General features: G+C 39.5%; 2 protein-coding genes across 3 annotated transcripts; one reads left to right on the forward strand and one right to left on the reverse strand.

Annotated features, from left to right (window-relative positions):
• Nucleotides 1-616: 616 nt before the first annotated feature.
• LOC133954876 (ubiquitin-conjugating enzyme E2 Q2-like) lies at nt 617-10,858 on the reverse strand. Of its 2 annotated transcripts, none has more exons than XM_062389420.1 (13): nt 10,598-10,858; nt 8,196-8,300; nt 7,038-7,160; nt 6,888-6,944; nt 6,627-6,776; nt 5,360-5,444; nt 5,211-5,271; nt 5,035-5,125; nt 4,889-4,947; nt 4,172-4,220; nt 3,955-4,050; nt 3,074-3,140; nt 617-2,959 (listed from the first exon to the last, which is right to left on the reverse strand). In XM_062389420.1, the coding sequence occupies exons 1-13, from the start codon at nt 10,754-10,756 to the stop codon at nt 2,928-2,930; spliced, it is 1,134 nt and encodes a 377-aa protein (XP_062245404.1). In that variant the 5' UTR covers nt 10,757-10,858; the 3' UTR covers nt 617-2,927. The 2 variants fall into 2 exon arrangements, with proteins under 2 accessions (XP_062245404.1, XP_062245403.1); XM_062389419.1 differs by having other exon boundaries at nt 6,627-6,779; nt 10,598-10,857.
• Nucleotides 10,859-11,994: 1,136 nt separating this feature from the next.
• Nucleotides 11,995-15,677, forward strand: LOC133954874 (UDP-glucuronosyltransferase 2C1-like). Its single transcript, XM_062389418.1, has 2 exons — nt 11,995-12,173; nt 12,963-15,677. Exon 2 carries the CDS (start codon nt 12,980-12,982, stop codon nt 14,579-14,581), a length of 1,602 nt encoding a protein of 533 aa, XP_062245402.1. The 5' UTR covers nt 11,995-12,173; nt 12,963-12,979; the 3' UTR covers nt 14,582-15,677.
• Nucleotides 15,678-16,320: the final 643 nt, after the last annotated feature.

The raw sequence follows: 16,320 nt of genomic DNA on the forward strand, positions 1-16,320 counted from the left end.
ATTTGAAATTTACGTCCTTTGTTAAAACTGCTTTAATAACTACATTATTTATTAATTTGACGGAAACAATTCAGCATATAAGGAGAATAGAGGTTCCAATACATTTTCCCTCTTAACTAGAACAAATTACACAGCTATTTCCCAGGATTATGATATTATGAAGAAACTACATAAAAATAAGGCATTCATTTTAATGCTATGTACTAAGAACCTGATTGATATTGAGTTATCAATATAAAGTGTGTGTGTAGGACTGTACGACAGGAAACAGTACCTGTAGGTGTTAACAGTGTTACATTTCTCACATTAAATAAAAATGCTGTTACACTAAATCAAAACAGTGAAAAAGCATCATGGTAGTTTAAAATGTAGTGTAAATTGACAAGTGGTTAAGATTATAAAAGTGTATGTATATGCACTTTTCTCATTTGCCCATTCGCACACACATCTAGACAATGCATCTATGTGCAGCACTTTATTTATCACACATCAATAACAACTTTCCACTCTACCTCCTGAGCCACAGCATCAGTTAATTTATACATCTGAGATAAGTAACAGTAATGACAAATGTTCATCTTTTTCAAATAACACTTTGGAAAGACCACAAAGGCAATAATCTTAAAATTCTTTATTCATAAACTTGATGCAAGTTTACAAATTACTGTACAAGGTCAAAATTTCTTCAAAATGGAAAATGAAAAAGAAAACCCGAGCGATCCAACGTGCCAGACTGTCCTCTGTTTTTGTTGGTGCTAGAAAATGAAAATGAGTGGACATTTGAGATAAATGAATGCTTTCAACACACTGTCCAGTTAGAGAAGCGTGCAAGTCTCTTCACCACAGCAAATGGCTAGCAAAACTCAAATCATCTCTCAGTGTACCCTCTGATCAGAGATTTGGCATTTCGGAGTGAAGGAATCACAGGTGGATGAAGACTTTTTAGCAGGGGGAGGTTCTCTGTGTCGCTAAGCAACACAGGCCCTTAACACTGAGGAGACATGTTGTTCCTCACCGCTCAGATATACATCATCAGACATGTAACAACAGGATATGGAGTAGTGTGCTGGGGATACGAATTTAAAAACATTTTGCTCAGAATGTGCTTGGTGTTAAAACTGACCTCTCCAGGCACATTGCTGGATTTGTGCAAAGATTTTTTTATTAGGAATATTCAAAGATTAGCCACTGGAATCTAATCAGTTTCAGAACTTGGGAGGGAAACACATCTAAATACGACTGTGCTACAGACCTGTGATCAGTCTACAAAACTCCTTCCTCTCTTGAATTAAAAGAAACATGGCACGTATTATTGCAAAACTGATCATTTTTCCTGTTCCTTACATCATACGAGGTTGAGAGTAAATCTCAACATCGACGGAACAGTGTTAATCGATCCAAGAAAATAACCTGAAACTCGACATGTGCATGTACAGAGTCCCCTCCAAAGGATTGTTTGTTACCTGAGTTGCCATTCAAACGTGCTTTTGCAGACAGTGTCAACAAATAAACTGCAAAAGAACAAACAGATTGATACAGTGTGTGCCCTGTAGTATCGGGAGCAGTAGTACTGGTGGAGTACTACAGCATATTGCGAGGTCAAAGTTAAATGTGTCGGGTCAGTTCTTATTACACTATGAGTGATCCTTTTTGTTTTGTTTCACACCCAAAGAGACACCAAAACACATCTGTGGGATATTGTGGTGGCAAAGGAAGCTCTGCAAACGTTGGAAGTTTAGCAGCTTGGTGATAAACAAAAGGCGGCAAGAGAGGGGATGAATCCAGAAGCAAATGATGTCATACAACATGGTGGCAATTTCCATATTTAAACCGATCAGGGGCTGAAATATTACAATTAATTGGGTGGATTAACTGCAAAAAAATCTCACATCCAAACAGATTAAATTTATTCCCGTTAGCCCATCGCAGCGCGGCACCAGATATCACCGAGACGAGGCCGCTTAGCATCATTCTGTTAACTCTTCACATTTTCAGCATCAAACTAGCCTTCAACGTTTACAGCCAAAAACAAGAAAAAGGCTAACAGCAGAGCTGAGCTGTTGCAGGGCCACGTGTTTTGTCAACAAATAAGGCAAAAAGAGCTCATCAGCTTCAACATAAGGTCTGTTAGAATCGGATGCCACAATGCTCATCTTACCATCGTTAAAAGATATATAGAGATTCTGAAATATTACTAATCCACTGGCCAGGTCTTCACATTAACCACGGGTGGATTTGATCTTGCCTGTGAGCATTTTGGATCTGTTGGCCCATTATACTTCACACATTTTTTAAAAGTAAGAGCTAAAAGATACCGAGTGGTAGGTCATCTCAATTTAAAGATAAGCTCCTAAAATATTGATAATTGGCTCATGTATTGTCTAGGATACTCAAAAAAAAAAAAAAACAGTTGGCAAATAATATTTCTAAAAAAAAATATTTGCATTTATGTACCACTTATTTGCCAAAAAGAAAGACAGAAAGAAAAGAAAACTGGTGCGGTGAGGTGCCACTTAAAGAGCTTCTGTATCAATCTTCTTTTAAAATTCCCATTTAACTGACTGTTTGTGAAGCCCAGTTTGTCAAAGCAGCGAAAGGGACAAAAAAAGCATTTCCCCACATTTAAAAAGGGAGACAACTTTTCTTTAAAGACAAAAGAGCATATTGAGAAAACGGGACTAGTAACACCCATACACCCTCCTCCTCACTAAAACACTGAGGGGAAGAAGCAAAGTGACACCAGAGTCAAGTCTCTTTTTTTTTTTTCAGGAGCGCGGCAAAGGAGTACTTGTCAGATGAGCCAGTGAGATGGTTTCCGCGACAAAGATGATATATTCCCAATTAAGTCAGACAGGGGGAGATATTCCAAAGAAAACTAGATACTTTGACCCAAAGACATGTTTCCTTTGCATAGTGGAGGCAGCTCTTTATCCGTCCTCTTTAGGCGGTGTGTACCAGCCTGGAAGAACAGACAAAAGAAAATGCTTTTTATCCCACGATCTTTACCACAGTGAGTCCAATCAGCCACAATCACTCTGAAACATAAGGTACAAAAAAAATAATAAACACTTACCATTCTTCTCGTGGATTTGCACAAGGGATTTGTATGACTGTTGTGCTCTGGCAAGATTGTACTGGTTCTGAAAAACAAACAATGCTCTGTAAATTTCCTGCAGTGTAAGAAATTGCTGTAACACACGGTGATTCAGATCTTGCCGCAATCCTGTCATTGCCCATCTCTCACTCCCCTGTCTCTTTCTACTGTTCGCAAAACATGACCAATGTAGTAAATGCACCAGTCTCCCTTATATGCATTCATCATTTTTTATGTCAGTAACATCTACGAGCCTCTACTGCAGCTCAAGTGACAGATAATACACTGAAACTTCCTTTGCCAAAGTTGTCTGTGTTGCCTTCATGTCTGTCTGTTCAGAACTATAAACTACAATATTTGGTGCAATATTTGTCAACTAAATGATAATAAAAATATGTACATACAGATTATCATTTTTTCCCAAGATGTTACTCATCCAATCGCTACAAGCAAGAGCTGCAGCCCTTCAACATTATATTTAAAAAAGGGGAAAAGAGGTTGGTCTTAGGCTGTGTCAGAATAAATGACCTGTAAACACTTAAATGGCACAAGGTGAGATCATATTCACCACAAGCTGGTCGATGTTAACATGCAGGAAAAGGAGGTTGTTGCTGGTGCCAACGTTAGCCACACTCAGCAGACCAATATGACATTCACCTGGAGACACTAGGATCCTGATTACGCTGTGATCAATTTGCACTGTTTGACTGTTTTCTTTCTTTGAGAATAGTCAAGTAGTCTAAATTTTTATTTCGGTCGCATCACCAGGGAAACTAGTCGTTAGAGAATATCCCCACTATTCCCCTTTAGATTTGGTCAAACAACATTTGATGCAGCCTTATAATTTTTAATATACCTACCTTATTGGCTCCAAACTGCACCCTGGCTTTTCCTTTCACCAGAGTTGCATTTATCTGCATAATGACAGATTCTATGGAATAGGCACTGCTCCAGCCCTGGAAAACACAAAACCACATAAGTAGCCATGAATCCACGTCCTTTGTTGGTTTTATTGAGACAAGAAAAATCACATCATAAAATGTAAGACACCATAATAGTAAGTTCAGGATCAAACACCTGTTTGGTGAGAAGTTCCATGCACAAGGCTCCTCCTCCTAGCACATACCTGAAATTAAAAGTTTTAGGATGAGTATTATTCATTTTAAAGCAGATATTTACAATATTTGGCAAAGAAAGTATTCACATGAGAGACGGAGGTCGGTCTGGTTTACTTTATCTGACTCAACATCAACTGAGATTCAGGATACATCAAAAGGATGTAATTGAATCACAGCGATCATAAGCAACAGCAGTCAACAAAAAATGTAGCGACCAGTCATCCCCCCCCACCACACACAGATGAACTGGTGCTTAAATCAACCACCCTCGAGTGGGACGCATGAACCTGACAGAAATTCTACTTTTTGTGTCTGAACCTGAGAATTTACCGGACTACAGGCAAATGCAGAGTAAAAAATACAGTAGACCAGCCAACTAATGTAAATGACAATACCATACCATGACAAACCTTATAGTAGGGAATATATGCACGGCTCCTACGAGCCTGATTGTGTTGGTGTATGAGTGTTGCTTTTAGTGTCAGAGATGATGATTCACAGGCATCATTAAAAACAACATTCTACACTATGCAGTAGGATCATTACTTTGAGTCCATACTGCACCTAAAAACAACGCAATGGGACAAATGATTTTTATAAAAAGTAACCAGCACTGTGTATGACCAGGGATAACTCTTTTTGTGAACTGGGCAGCAGGAGATCATGACACACTCACCCTCCGGACAGCACAGGGGAAATAACCCGTACAAAAGGTGGATCAAAGGGGAAATTATCCTGTCACATGAAGAAGAAAAAAAATGTCAGTGTTGAGAAAATTCTTTACTTCAAAAACAATATGAGAAAAATCATCACAAGACTCACTTTATAAGAGAAATTGAGCAGAATGTAGTCCACTCCTTCTTTTTCTTTTAAGACCTGCAAGTCACTATGCAAAGGACTATCTGGGTCTACCCTGTAATGAAGAATGGCAAAGTCAAATATAAAAGAATAAACATTATATGGCAAGATAAAAATTGTAAAAAAAACTGAAAACTTACGTCCTTAACTTGACGTGCCATTCATAAAGGCTGTCATTGACTAGTTCGACTGAATAAATACCTGCAAAGTGAACGACACACACAAAGAAGTTAACTTAAATTTGATGACGAGAGCTTGGATCAATACAAATGGATGTCCGAGTAGTCACCTGTCTTGTAACTCTGTGATCTGTAGATCTCCCTGAGTTCCTTCATTAGGCGGTCTGAGGCTTGCACCGAGCCAGAGACTGCACCCTGCAACACATATCACACAGTATTATCACACAGGTGACTACTGAAAGTAATCTTACTCATTTATGAATGCACACAATTACAAATTTAAACATTTTCATCATGAAATTGGATAAAACAACTCTCCCTAAGCACATAGGAAAAGCTTCATGAAGCCAGGCCGTGTTCAAACCAGGTACTAACACGGGGACGGCACAGAATATGTCTCCTGTGATTGGGTCTCACTTCCCTGCTCATGTGGATACACACATAGATAATTTCTGTTCACAGAAACCAACTAATGAAGTTATATTTTTTTTCCAGGGATGTATCAATTGCTTATATCAGTTCAGTTTCACATAAACGTGGTTTGTTTTCAAAGTCTATACTGTGGTGTGTTACTGACTGCAAACACCACATGATCAGAACAGAGGAGTTTATGATTCCCGCTGTCATGTTCTCCAAAATCAATGAGGCTGTATTGGAAGATAATGGACTGTTCTGCTGTGAAAGATGAGAACCAATCGTTTTTAGCTGGGAAGCCTATCATCGGTTTTTTCTTGCTGGTGCCCTCTTCAGTAGAAGCAACACTGTGTTATATGAACAGAGTGAGTCTGTGATTTTCACAATGTGAATGTTGATCTGAACAGGTACAAATTGAATGAGTTTGTCAGAAGGAATAACAGCTAAGAATTTATGTTGAGGAGCTGTAGCTTTATCCTTTAGCAAGAGCTCAATTACAATTTCCCGATTAGAAAAACTCCCAAACTAACAAATCACTGATTTAACCATTTTATCTCTCCCTGCTCTTTTTATTAATAAACAGCAATGAATACAAAATTTGATTCACAAGGCTGAAATATGATCAACATTCCACATCTAATCCTGTTTCAAGAAGTAAACATTATTTTTGGCTGACACTACAGAGAACAGTGTTCGGGCCTTCTCATCAAACAAAAGGTGATCATAGAGATAAACTGAGATAAACTGACTTGTCACGTTTTTGTGCTGAGTAATATGGAGACTGCTGCCAAAAGTTAACATTCAAAGATGATGTCGAGGCCACAGGAAATCCTCACTTCTCTAATATATTCAGGCTGTTTTCAGAGATGACCTGAAGTCCAGACATTATCCTGAACTTTTTCGCAGGGGCTTTATGTCAGAACACAAATGTCATGGAAAACATGTGTGTGAATGAGCACTTACATTCAAGTGATCCTGTCTGTGGTTTTTACGAATTTTCTCCAAGATGGCCAGATTTTCTTTTTCTATCCCATCATCTTCAGACTTTTTTCCATCCACTGGCTCCTCCTCTTTCATGTCATAATGGTCAAGGTCTTGGTCCAGGTCAATGTCCTGCTGCCAAAGTGTATTAAGTGTGTTTAGAAACAGTATGTAAAAATAAATTCTATCACTAATATATAAATGATATGAATCCACTGAAGTGTCAGGGCTACATATAGGCACCTCTCCCATTTCTTCCTCCTCCTCCTCTTCAGATGTCACCTCATCTGACGGCCCATTCTGTAGCGAGGAGAAAACAAAATGACCTCATAGAATCTACAGTTTGGAAAAATAAAAAAGGCAGAGGATTTAAATCTTGCTTTTAGTTCCTACCTTTCGCTCTTGAGTGATTGGACCAGCAGGTAGTGGCTGGTCCAGCATTTCTACATCTGGATGTTGTGGCAGGTTGTAAAGACGACAGAGATCACAAATGAGCCGCTTCAGCTGTTGAAGGAGCTGCGGATTAAACCAGCAAGACCAAAAGTCAATAATAAAAAAAAAACCTGCAAACATAGCTTCTTACAAGTTCCCACTTTGGTAGACCTGTTAATTTACAAACCAGTTAAACAGTTATGATCCTAAATCTACCATTTTCCCCATGAAAAATTAGCATTGTGAGCTCAGACCAAAACAGGTTTAAGCAATTATGGCATGTGCAGAAATCTGTCAATACAAAAAAATCCTCTTTGCCTACTGTTGGAGTACGGAGATGGACATAATTATAATAATGGAAATAATTTGGAGTTGTGTAGCAGCCACTGCCACAGGAAACATTGCACAGACATAGAGCACAACAGGTTACACTAAACATCGTCCAATTGTGGATCCAATGTCCTGCAGCCAGAGAGAGAGACCTGAGAGTGGAAAGAGGCTGATTTCTACGTCACAATGATCAAAATCATCATGAACCACTTGAAGAAGCTGAATCTGTGCATAGATCTTGAGCAGGCTGTATATGGACGACCGAATAGCTGGGTGGTTAGGGCACGTACCATATTGGCAAAAACATGCCCTGAGCAGAAGGTCCCTGGTTTGACTCTTGGCGAGCCAAACTGATTACTGCACGTTATTCTACTACTCTCTCCCACTGCATTTCCTGTGTCTATCAAATGGAGTCACAAAAGCCAAATAAATATATTTCATTATCATATATTTCATATCAGCAGGCTGCCAATGCTGGTGTTAGTCTTGATTTAGTACGGTGCCCAAACTTTTGCACATACCACAAATAAGTAAAATGTTCCCCCTTTTGTTTAAAATCATGAAAGTACAAGAAGTAGCAGGTTTCTCATTTGAAGGAATTATTTTAGTCTTTAACTTTTTCACTTTAAAAATCAACAAATGTGTAATTTTTGCAGAAACAACGTTAGGGAAAGGCGGTGATATCCGACTGCCTTCATACAAGTGTACCTGATAGAATCAATGTTGGCTATTTGACAGTACCATGTTGTGCACGCCTCTGTGACGCTGGAGCCACATCAGCCAACTTACCAATGTGCTGCCTTTTCTCACATCCTCTAGGCGCTCCAACACTTCAGCCAGACTGGGATCATCAGAGTCAACAAACCATATTGGGGGTGTTGAGGGATAGGATTCCTGCAACAGAGGCAACAATGGAACATGGAAATGTAGCCAGTCATGCTGACATGTGTGTGCGTCTGAGGCTTTATTGCGATAGAAGCCTCATTTACATAAAATGTCAAAGTGTATTCAAAGCTTTAAAAGATTTTAAAAACAGAAGTCTACGGGCTGCTGCACACAAGCGGATTTTCAAATCTTGAACGATTTAAGAAAACGTAAAAGACACCACAGACAAAGATTTTTTTTTGAATTTTATAATCTTCAGAATACGCACACTTGGCGATTTGGCCAGAGCGTCAGACCAAACACTTTTTGTTTGTAGGAAACAATTTCACAGTGGTGATTCCAGAGACCTGTAATCTCACAGAAACTCTCAATATTTTCTGTCCTTTTATGGCGGTTGGCAAATTACTTTTCGGTGCATTACAGCCACCTTATGGTGTGGAACACTCGCGTGACTTAACGTGATTTCAAAAGAAAAATAAACATGAAAGGAGGACCGACTTTTTGTGGTCTGTTTTGCAGTGAAAAATAAACATGACAACATAAATGTAGTCATGGCTGAGAGGGCTTATACATTTTGCACTGCATGCGCTATTGCAGGTTTCTGTCGGACCTGTATGGAGATCAGGGAGGCTCCGACTCAATCAGTAGCATTTAGATTATATTGTAAACCCCACAGACTTCAGGATTATTTGGGCAGATAACCGGCACCAGGTGCTCTAGTCCTCTAGTGTGCAGCAGCCTTCAGACCACACAACAGCCACACACTGACCAAAATGATTTGTGTGCTGCCAGCTCGAAGCATCTTCAGCAGTGGCTGAGTGATGCTCTAAAATCTTCAATTAGACTTTAATGCAGTTGTTAAATCATGTGTGGTCTTCAGTTCACAGGACTCAAGACTCGGGAGGTTATTCTGAATTATAAAGCTGAAGGTCCTTCATCCAGGGGACTATAGTGCAGTGTGTAAAAAATACAGCTTCACTGTTGTGTCGTGATTCTAATACAGAATAACTGTTTTCTTATGTCTGGACATTTTCCTGAAATTTTCCAGCAATAAGTATTTGTTAGTGGCTACTCCACATCTTTTCAGGATCTTTCTCAAAACATCAAAAGCTTTATTCAAAGAATCTCCCATAAAATCTACTTTGGAAGGACTATGCCCATCTGTGTGTGTGTGTGTCCAAAAAGTGATCATGATTGTGTGTGTCCCCAAAAGTGAGCATGAGTGTGTCCCAAAAGATATCATGAGCGAGTTTGTGTCCCCAAAAGTGAGCATGCGAGTATGGATGTGTATCGCAATGGTGAGCATGAGTGTGTGTGTCCCCACAAGTGAGCTTTAATGTGTGTATGTCCCAAAGTAAGTGTATGTGTCACAAAATTGGGCATTAGTGTAAGCATGTGTGTAGAGAGAGGATGTGGTCAGGGTGTGTGAATCAGGTCTGTGTCACCTTAACGTTGGAGATACACCCTCCATGACAATGAGAATTCTGATTCTGACATTAGCATATGTTTTGCACATGATTAATAAGGATGAGTCACTAATAGTTTATATAATCTGGATAAACAAGCTGTTGTTAACGTGCATACAACGGCCCATTGTATGTTATGAAAATGTGCCCGGCTCAAATTATAAGATGATTTATAAAAACAATAAGCCTGATGAATTGCAGTGATGTCTAATTCAGATCCACAGTGTGTCGCATTCTACGTGGTTTAGACTCCAGGTACGCGAGCCCCTATCGTCGCCAGATGAAGTTCGCCACATGGAACCGTCTATTTACTGAAAAGGCAGAAAACACAGTGGCACTTAACATTCCATTAAACGGCGTCTGTGGACGATCAAAATGTGAACGGGACATCCAGCGGGGCGTCCGCGATCTTTGTGAAATAAACGTGGCCAAACAGCCGCTGTAAATGCAGTGAAAGTCACCTTGTCTTCGAGCTTAACGAGGCTGAGATCTAAAAAGCTATCGTGGAGTCGCTAGAAAGTTAGATGTCGTAGTAGCGCAAACTGTAACGCAGTTATTTTGGCTAAGCTAACGTTACTCTCAGTTAAGAGGCTAGCTAGAGCTACCGCATCGTCGTTACTGCTCGACGTTTTATTGTTTTATTTCCTGCGCGGGTTTGACACCGGAGCTGCGGCGGTTGGTTTTATCCACTGGGTCATTTCAGACTTCGTGGTGGAAGGAGAATAAAAGCGAAACACTTTATTCGGGCTTGATGTGTAAACACGGAACCTTGCGCGGAAAGGTTTGGTTTCAGGGGATAGTCAGTGGCTGTGGGTTTAGCCTGGCTGGCCCTGGACTCACCGTGATGTTGCAGTGAATGATCAGCAGCTTCTCCCTCGTTACGTTGAACTGGCAACTCAGCTCGTCGGGTTTCCAGTCTATTATTCTGAATCGCTCGTGGTTTGGATCAAAGATTGACTCCAGAAACTTCAGTTCGGCCTTTAGCCCCGACACCGACATCTTCTGCTCATCTCAAACCACCAGGCCGCTGGCAGGAGGGGAAGTCGGGGCGGATTGCGACCGCGCAGTTGAGTCGGTGCTCGGATCTCGCACGTTAGCGTGAGAACAACAACAAAGGGCTGGCTGGGGCTATGGAGCACAATGTCACTGGTGTTGTTCACCCGGACTCCACACAACTTCAATATTCCATCTCGAATGCAAATTCACCTTCTTGTTGGAGATTATTATTACATTACATATTTAATTTGGCTCGATTCTTCCGGCTTCCAGGAGCCCAAAGAGACAGGATTGTAATTTTATTCTGATAAATACACAGATATTGTTTAATATATGTACATTATATAAAATAGGACCTACAGGGGCCCCTAGAAATGCGGTTATATTTTAAACTTTAAAAAATATACATTTAATATGATATATGTACAATATGAGCAAATATTTTTGAGACAATTTAAGAGAAAGCTGGGTTACCAAAATGTCCCTGGTCCAAAGACCTACAGGGTCCCCCAAAGACAAGTTTAACCTTTTTTACTGTAAATATATAGATATAGCATAATATATGTACAATATATCAAAATGGATTAAACAAATATTTTAAAGAGACTGGGTTACCAATTAACCCTCACCTATAGGGGTCATTAAGACAAGATTATATTTGAATACTTTAAATACATGTGTTTATGATATGATTAATATACAAAATACACAATACATGGGCGAACATAACATTCATATTTATTGTAAAGAGAAGACTGGGTTACCAGTAGACCCAGGGCCTCAGATCTACCGGGGGTCCCTGTTGTAGTATGTATTACTGTAAATATACAGATTCTATAGAAGTTATTCCATGATTGATATTTAATATATACAAAATATGTGCAAACAAAACTTTGATTCACTTTAATGAGAAGACTGGGTTACCAATTGACAAATGATCTCAGACCTATAGGAGAACTGATCATACAGTAAATGTATAGATATAGTTTAATACACTATATGTATATATATATGCATTTAAGAAGCAAACAAAAACTGGCTAAAGCTTAAATAAAAGACTGGGTTGCCAATTAACCATCTGATTGCACTGGTAAAAATTGCTATTCAAAGTTTTGTACACTGATTTGACACTAGGTGGCACCACACAACAGATAATTCTCTTCGATTTACAACTAGACATGAGCTGTTGCTGTAAACAGTGTCAGGAGTAGTGCACATATTTTACAGCAGGCGTCTTATCTACAGCACAGAGCACCTGTTTTACAACATAGCTGGGTTTCATTGAACCCAGAGAGAACTGTGCATGTAACTGCATGTTATGTAGTTCACACTTTAAAGGAGAGACTCCAAGGTGCATTCAGCAATCAGAAGTTGACACATTGTCGGAGTATTATTGACTGTCCTGTACCAGTGGATTTTGGTAAGTGTTAATTTCATTCAAGACTTAAGAGAATAAAAAGCTCTTTAATAAGCACAGAAACTAAAAACAGTCATTAAACAGGTTATGTTGAAACATGGTATGGAAATTGGAAATATGTATATGTAATGCTAGGTAGTACTTGTGAACAGCCATTTCTATCAACTTAAGATGACGAATATTTTATTAGTTGTTGTTTTGAGGTATCCTGCATTGTACAAATGATTGACAGGATACTGTTTTGTACAACTGTTTGTACTTTAGGTACTCATCTGTTTACATTTTAATCACTGATTATAGGTGGTTAAGGTTTAATGGCGAAGTGCTATTGATCACTTGAAGAATAAGTATTCTTATTAATAAAACAATTTACTAATTGAAAATACTAATATACAAGTAAAAGTCCTTTATTTAAACATAATATTTAAATATGAAAAGTACTTGTTCTGCAGTAATATGTCCTCTAACAACATTGACTGACAACCATTGGTGTAATATTTAGCAGTGCATTATATTTTGTAAGAATATCATAATGCTTTTTTAAAGACTTATATTGTGCAAAGTAACTGTAACTGGCAAATACTGTAGGGGAGTACAATCATACAACATTAGTCTCAGAATTCAAATAGAGTAGAAGTATGTAATACCACCTAATGTAAATAGAAATTACCTTAAAATTGTACTTGAAATATGTGCTTAGTGATCTTCCACTACTATATCTCATGTTATAGTTTCTGTTAACATGTGAACCACCTGTGCAGTACTACACTGACTTGTTTTTTCATTTTTCAGTTCAGAGCACGGTGATCATGAAGGTGCCTCCCTTAGCTCTGCTCACCTTTACCCTACTCTTGAATGAACTAACCAGTGCCTCTGTGGGGAAAATACTAGTTTTCCCATTGGACGGAAGCCACTGGGTAAACATGAAAGTACTCATTGAGGCGCTGCATGCCAAAGGCCATGAGGTCACCGTGCTCAGGCCGTATGACAGCTGGTACATCAGTGAAAAATCTCCTTTCTACACCTCCATCACACTTCCAAGCACAGGTGGCTTCGAGGAAAACTTTGAAACCTTTTTGTTGCCACAGCTGGAGGTCCGGCTACAGAGTAAATCTATGTCTCCTTGGTCTCTCATCTGGACCCATATTAAATTGCAGCGGATGATTATAAACCAGTTCTCGGAGTTCCACAAGAGAGTGAGTGATATGGTCGTTCAGATGTTTGAGGACGAAAACCTGATGCGTTCCCTTAACGATGCCAAATATGATCTGGTTTTGACCGACCCTGGCATCGGCGGAGGGGCCATGTTGGCACGTCGTCTTCAAGTTCCCCTTGTTTTCAATGTCAGATGGACCATTCAAGGTGAAGCTCATCTTCTCATTGCTCCTTCCCCTCTGTCATACATTCCTTTCGTCGCAACAGAGCTGACAGACAGGATGACCTTCCCTCAGCGAATCAAGAATGTTTTGAGTTATGTTATCGGGATGTACACCCTATCCTGCATCACAGAACCTCAATACAAACCTGTGGTTAGGAAGTACTTTGGGCCCGATGTGGATTACTCAACGTTCTTCCTGGAAGCTGATATATGGCTTATGAGGAATGATTTCGTCTTTGATTTTCCACGTCCTACAATGCCTAATATCGTCTACATGGGTGGATTTCAGTGCAAGCCCCAGAAGCCCCTGCCCGAGGACCTGGAGGAGTTTGTCCAGAGCTCCGGAGATCACGGGGTCGTTGTGATGACCTTAGGAACTTTAGTTGGCAAGCTTCCCCAAGATGTTGCAGAGGAGATTGCGGCAGCCTTCGCTCAGCTGCCTCAGAAAGTTGTTTGGAGGTACGTTGGAGAAAGGCCGGTCAACCTGGGTAACAACACATTACTGGTCAACTGGTTGCCCCAGAATGACCTCTTAGGACATCCCAAAACTAGGGCGTTTGTTTGCCACGGCGGCACCAATGGAGTTCAAGAAGCAATTTACCATGGGGTGCCTGTAGTCGGCCTACCCTTATTCTTCGATCAGCCAGATAACCTCTCCAAAATCCAAGCAAGGGGAGCAGCTTTGAATGTGGACATTGCCATGCTCGATAGGCACATCTTTGAAGATGCCCTAAGGGCAGTTCTCTACAACTCCTCCTACAGGGAAAACATGCAGAGACTCTCCAGGCTACACAGAGACCAGCCCATGAAACCACTGGACAGGGCAGTGTTTTGGATAGAATTTGTAATGAGGCACAAAGGAGCCCCTCACCTGCAGACACAAGCCAACAAAATGTCCTGGTTTGTTTACAACTCTGTTGATGTCATCGCTGCTTTGTTGGCAGCTGTTTTGCTCTTAACGTTCAACGGCATGTCAGTTGTAAGATCAGTGTGGAGAAAGATATTTGTTGGAAAAAAGGTCAAACCTGAATAAATGAATGAAATGTGTGTTAAATTCAAGCATTTCTAGTCATGCTCCCAACAAGTCTCTGTGTGTGATGTTGCAATAGGAAAAACAAATTCTGTTAAAAAAACTTGAATAGAAAAAAGGGTTTTCAGGATTTATCCACTGGTTTAGGGTTGTATCCATTACAAACATGTGAGTGTGACTGAAGGTTCTCAAAGACAATATTAATAAAGTAAATTCTGTTTTGTTTATCAGTTTGTTTGCAACATCTTAGACAAAAGAGCTTACAGGAAGAACAACAGCATAACATATCCATCCATCCAGCAGCTATATGTCTCTGGAGTCAAAGTCTGAGAGCAGTGAACCTAAACCAGATGACCTTATTATTAACTTGTTGATTGACCAACATCCCTGTGTGTGTGTATGTGTGCGTGTGTGTTTCCATAATGTGTGGTGTTCAAAGGAATTGTCTCAAACACGCCTGGACCCGCACCCTTATGTATTGTGTAATGTGGGTTAAACCTCATCCTTGTTTAAATTCTTTGCTAATGAGTTCATCTTTTTGTTAACAAACACTGAGACTGTGACTTTCTGTGTAACATAATTCAATTGCAGACCTCAACTGATAGTTTTCAAGATGTATTTCTTTTGATTTTACATTTTGTAATATTGAAATCACTCAGTTTCTTTACAGGTCCAGGTTCGAACAGTAGGTGGCAGCATAATGTTTGGACATGGGATTGAGAAACCATGAAATACCTCTTCCTTGAATAGATAATTTAAAATGTAAGCATTATCTCTTCAAATGTTCTATCCTACAGCCTTTTGTTAAGTTATGATGTGATATCTTACAGATTATAAAAATGTATTAATTGTACATTTAAACTATTGTCCCTGTTTCCCTGATCGTGATCATACTCAGGACATGTTGTGAGAGAAACCTGGTTCCTCATATCTCAGAATGAATACAACATTATCAAGGTTTCTGATTGTCTGTGCAAGAGCGACACTGACTTCTATATGTCCTAGATACTTCTTTATTTTATTATTATAATCAACAGTGACATTATCTGACATTATTTAATTTCTGACAAATTTAATAAAATATATCAATTAAAATCTTTCCTAAATTATCCTGCATTATACAACTTCAAGTTGAAATTAGTTAACAATAGGCCCTCATTGAATAAATATGAGAATGTGTTTGATGGTGGAGACAGACAAGGAATACGCTGGTGTAATCAGAATATGCACTGTAGTAGATGAATGCAGCAAATGAGTTACTGTGTTGTAGGTGTGGGACTCCATTAGCCTATGTTAGTTCAAAGTGGAATAGGATTAAAAGTCTTCTTAAAGCCTGTGCATGTGCCTTTGAGGTCAGGGCTTAGTCAGCCTGTGACCGCTTGACCCAAGGCACAGTTTCAGGCATGGTGGCACCTTGTTAAGCACTGAGTTCTGTCATGGACAGATTATCGTGTCCACAGGCCCTGGACACAAACTCGCAGCAGACCCCTTCCCACGCATGCAAAATAGTATATGAAGACTGGGTGTGCCTGAGATCATATATTGGTTAAGAGGGCATGAAGCGTCAGACATAGTCTTAATAAATCGTAGATTATATATTATGATTTAATCTGCTATTTTACAAAAAAAAGGATCTTACAATCAGGTAACATTTTCAAGACCATATTTACTCCAATGTTTTTAAAACCCCAAAAGGCTACACAGCAAGTAAAGAGTCTCATAATACATTTTTCGGCAAAGGG

The sequence above is a fragment of the Platichthys flesus genome, chromosome 6, assembly GCF_949316205.1.
Source record: "Platichthys flesus chromosome 6, fPlaFle2.1, whole genome shotgun sequence".
NCBI lineage: Eukaryota > Metazoa > Chordata > Actinopteri > Pleuronectiformes > Pleuronectidae > Platichthys > Platichthys flesus.

What these genes read in the sequence shown, in the direction of transcription:
- LOC133954876 (XM_062389419.1), bottom strand. Translation starts at nt 10,756, where the DNA reads ATGTCGGTGTCGGGGCTAAAGGCCGAACTGAAGTTTCTGGAGTCAATC. An exon ending in AGGAGGAAGAAATGGGAGAG is followed by an intron (nt 6,780 to 6,887) that starts GTGCCTATATGT and finishes ACACTTTGGCAG; the next exon opens with CAGGACATTGACCTGGACCA. An exon ending in TGCTCAATTTCTCTTATAAA is followed by an intron (nt 4,948 to 5,034) that starts GTGAGTCTTGTG and finishes TTCATGTGACAG; the next exon opens with GATAATTTCCCCTTTGATCC.
- LOC133954874 (XM_062389418.1), top strand. Translation starts at nt 12,980, where the DNA reads ATGAAGGTGCCTCCCTTAGCTCTGCTCACCTTTACCCTACTCTTGAAT.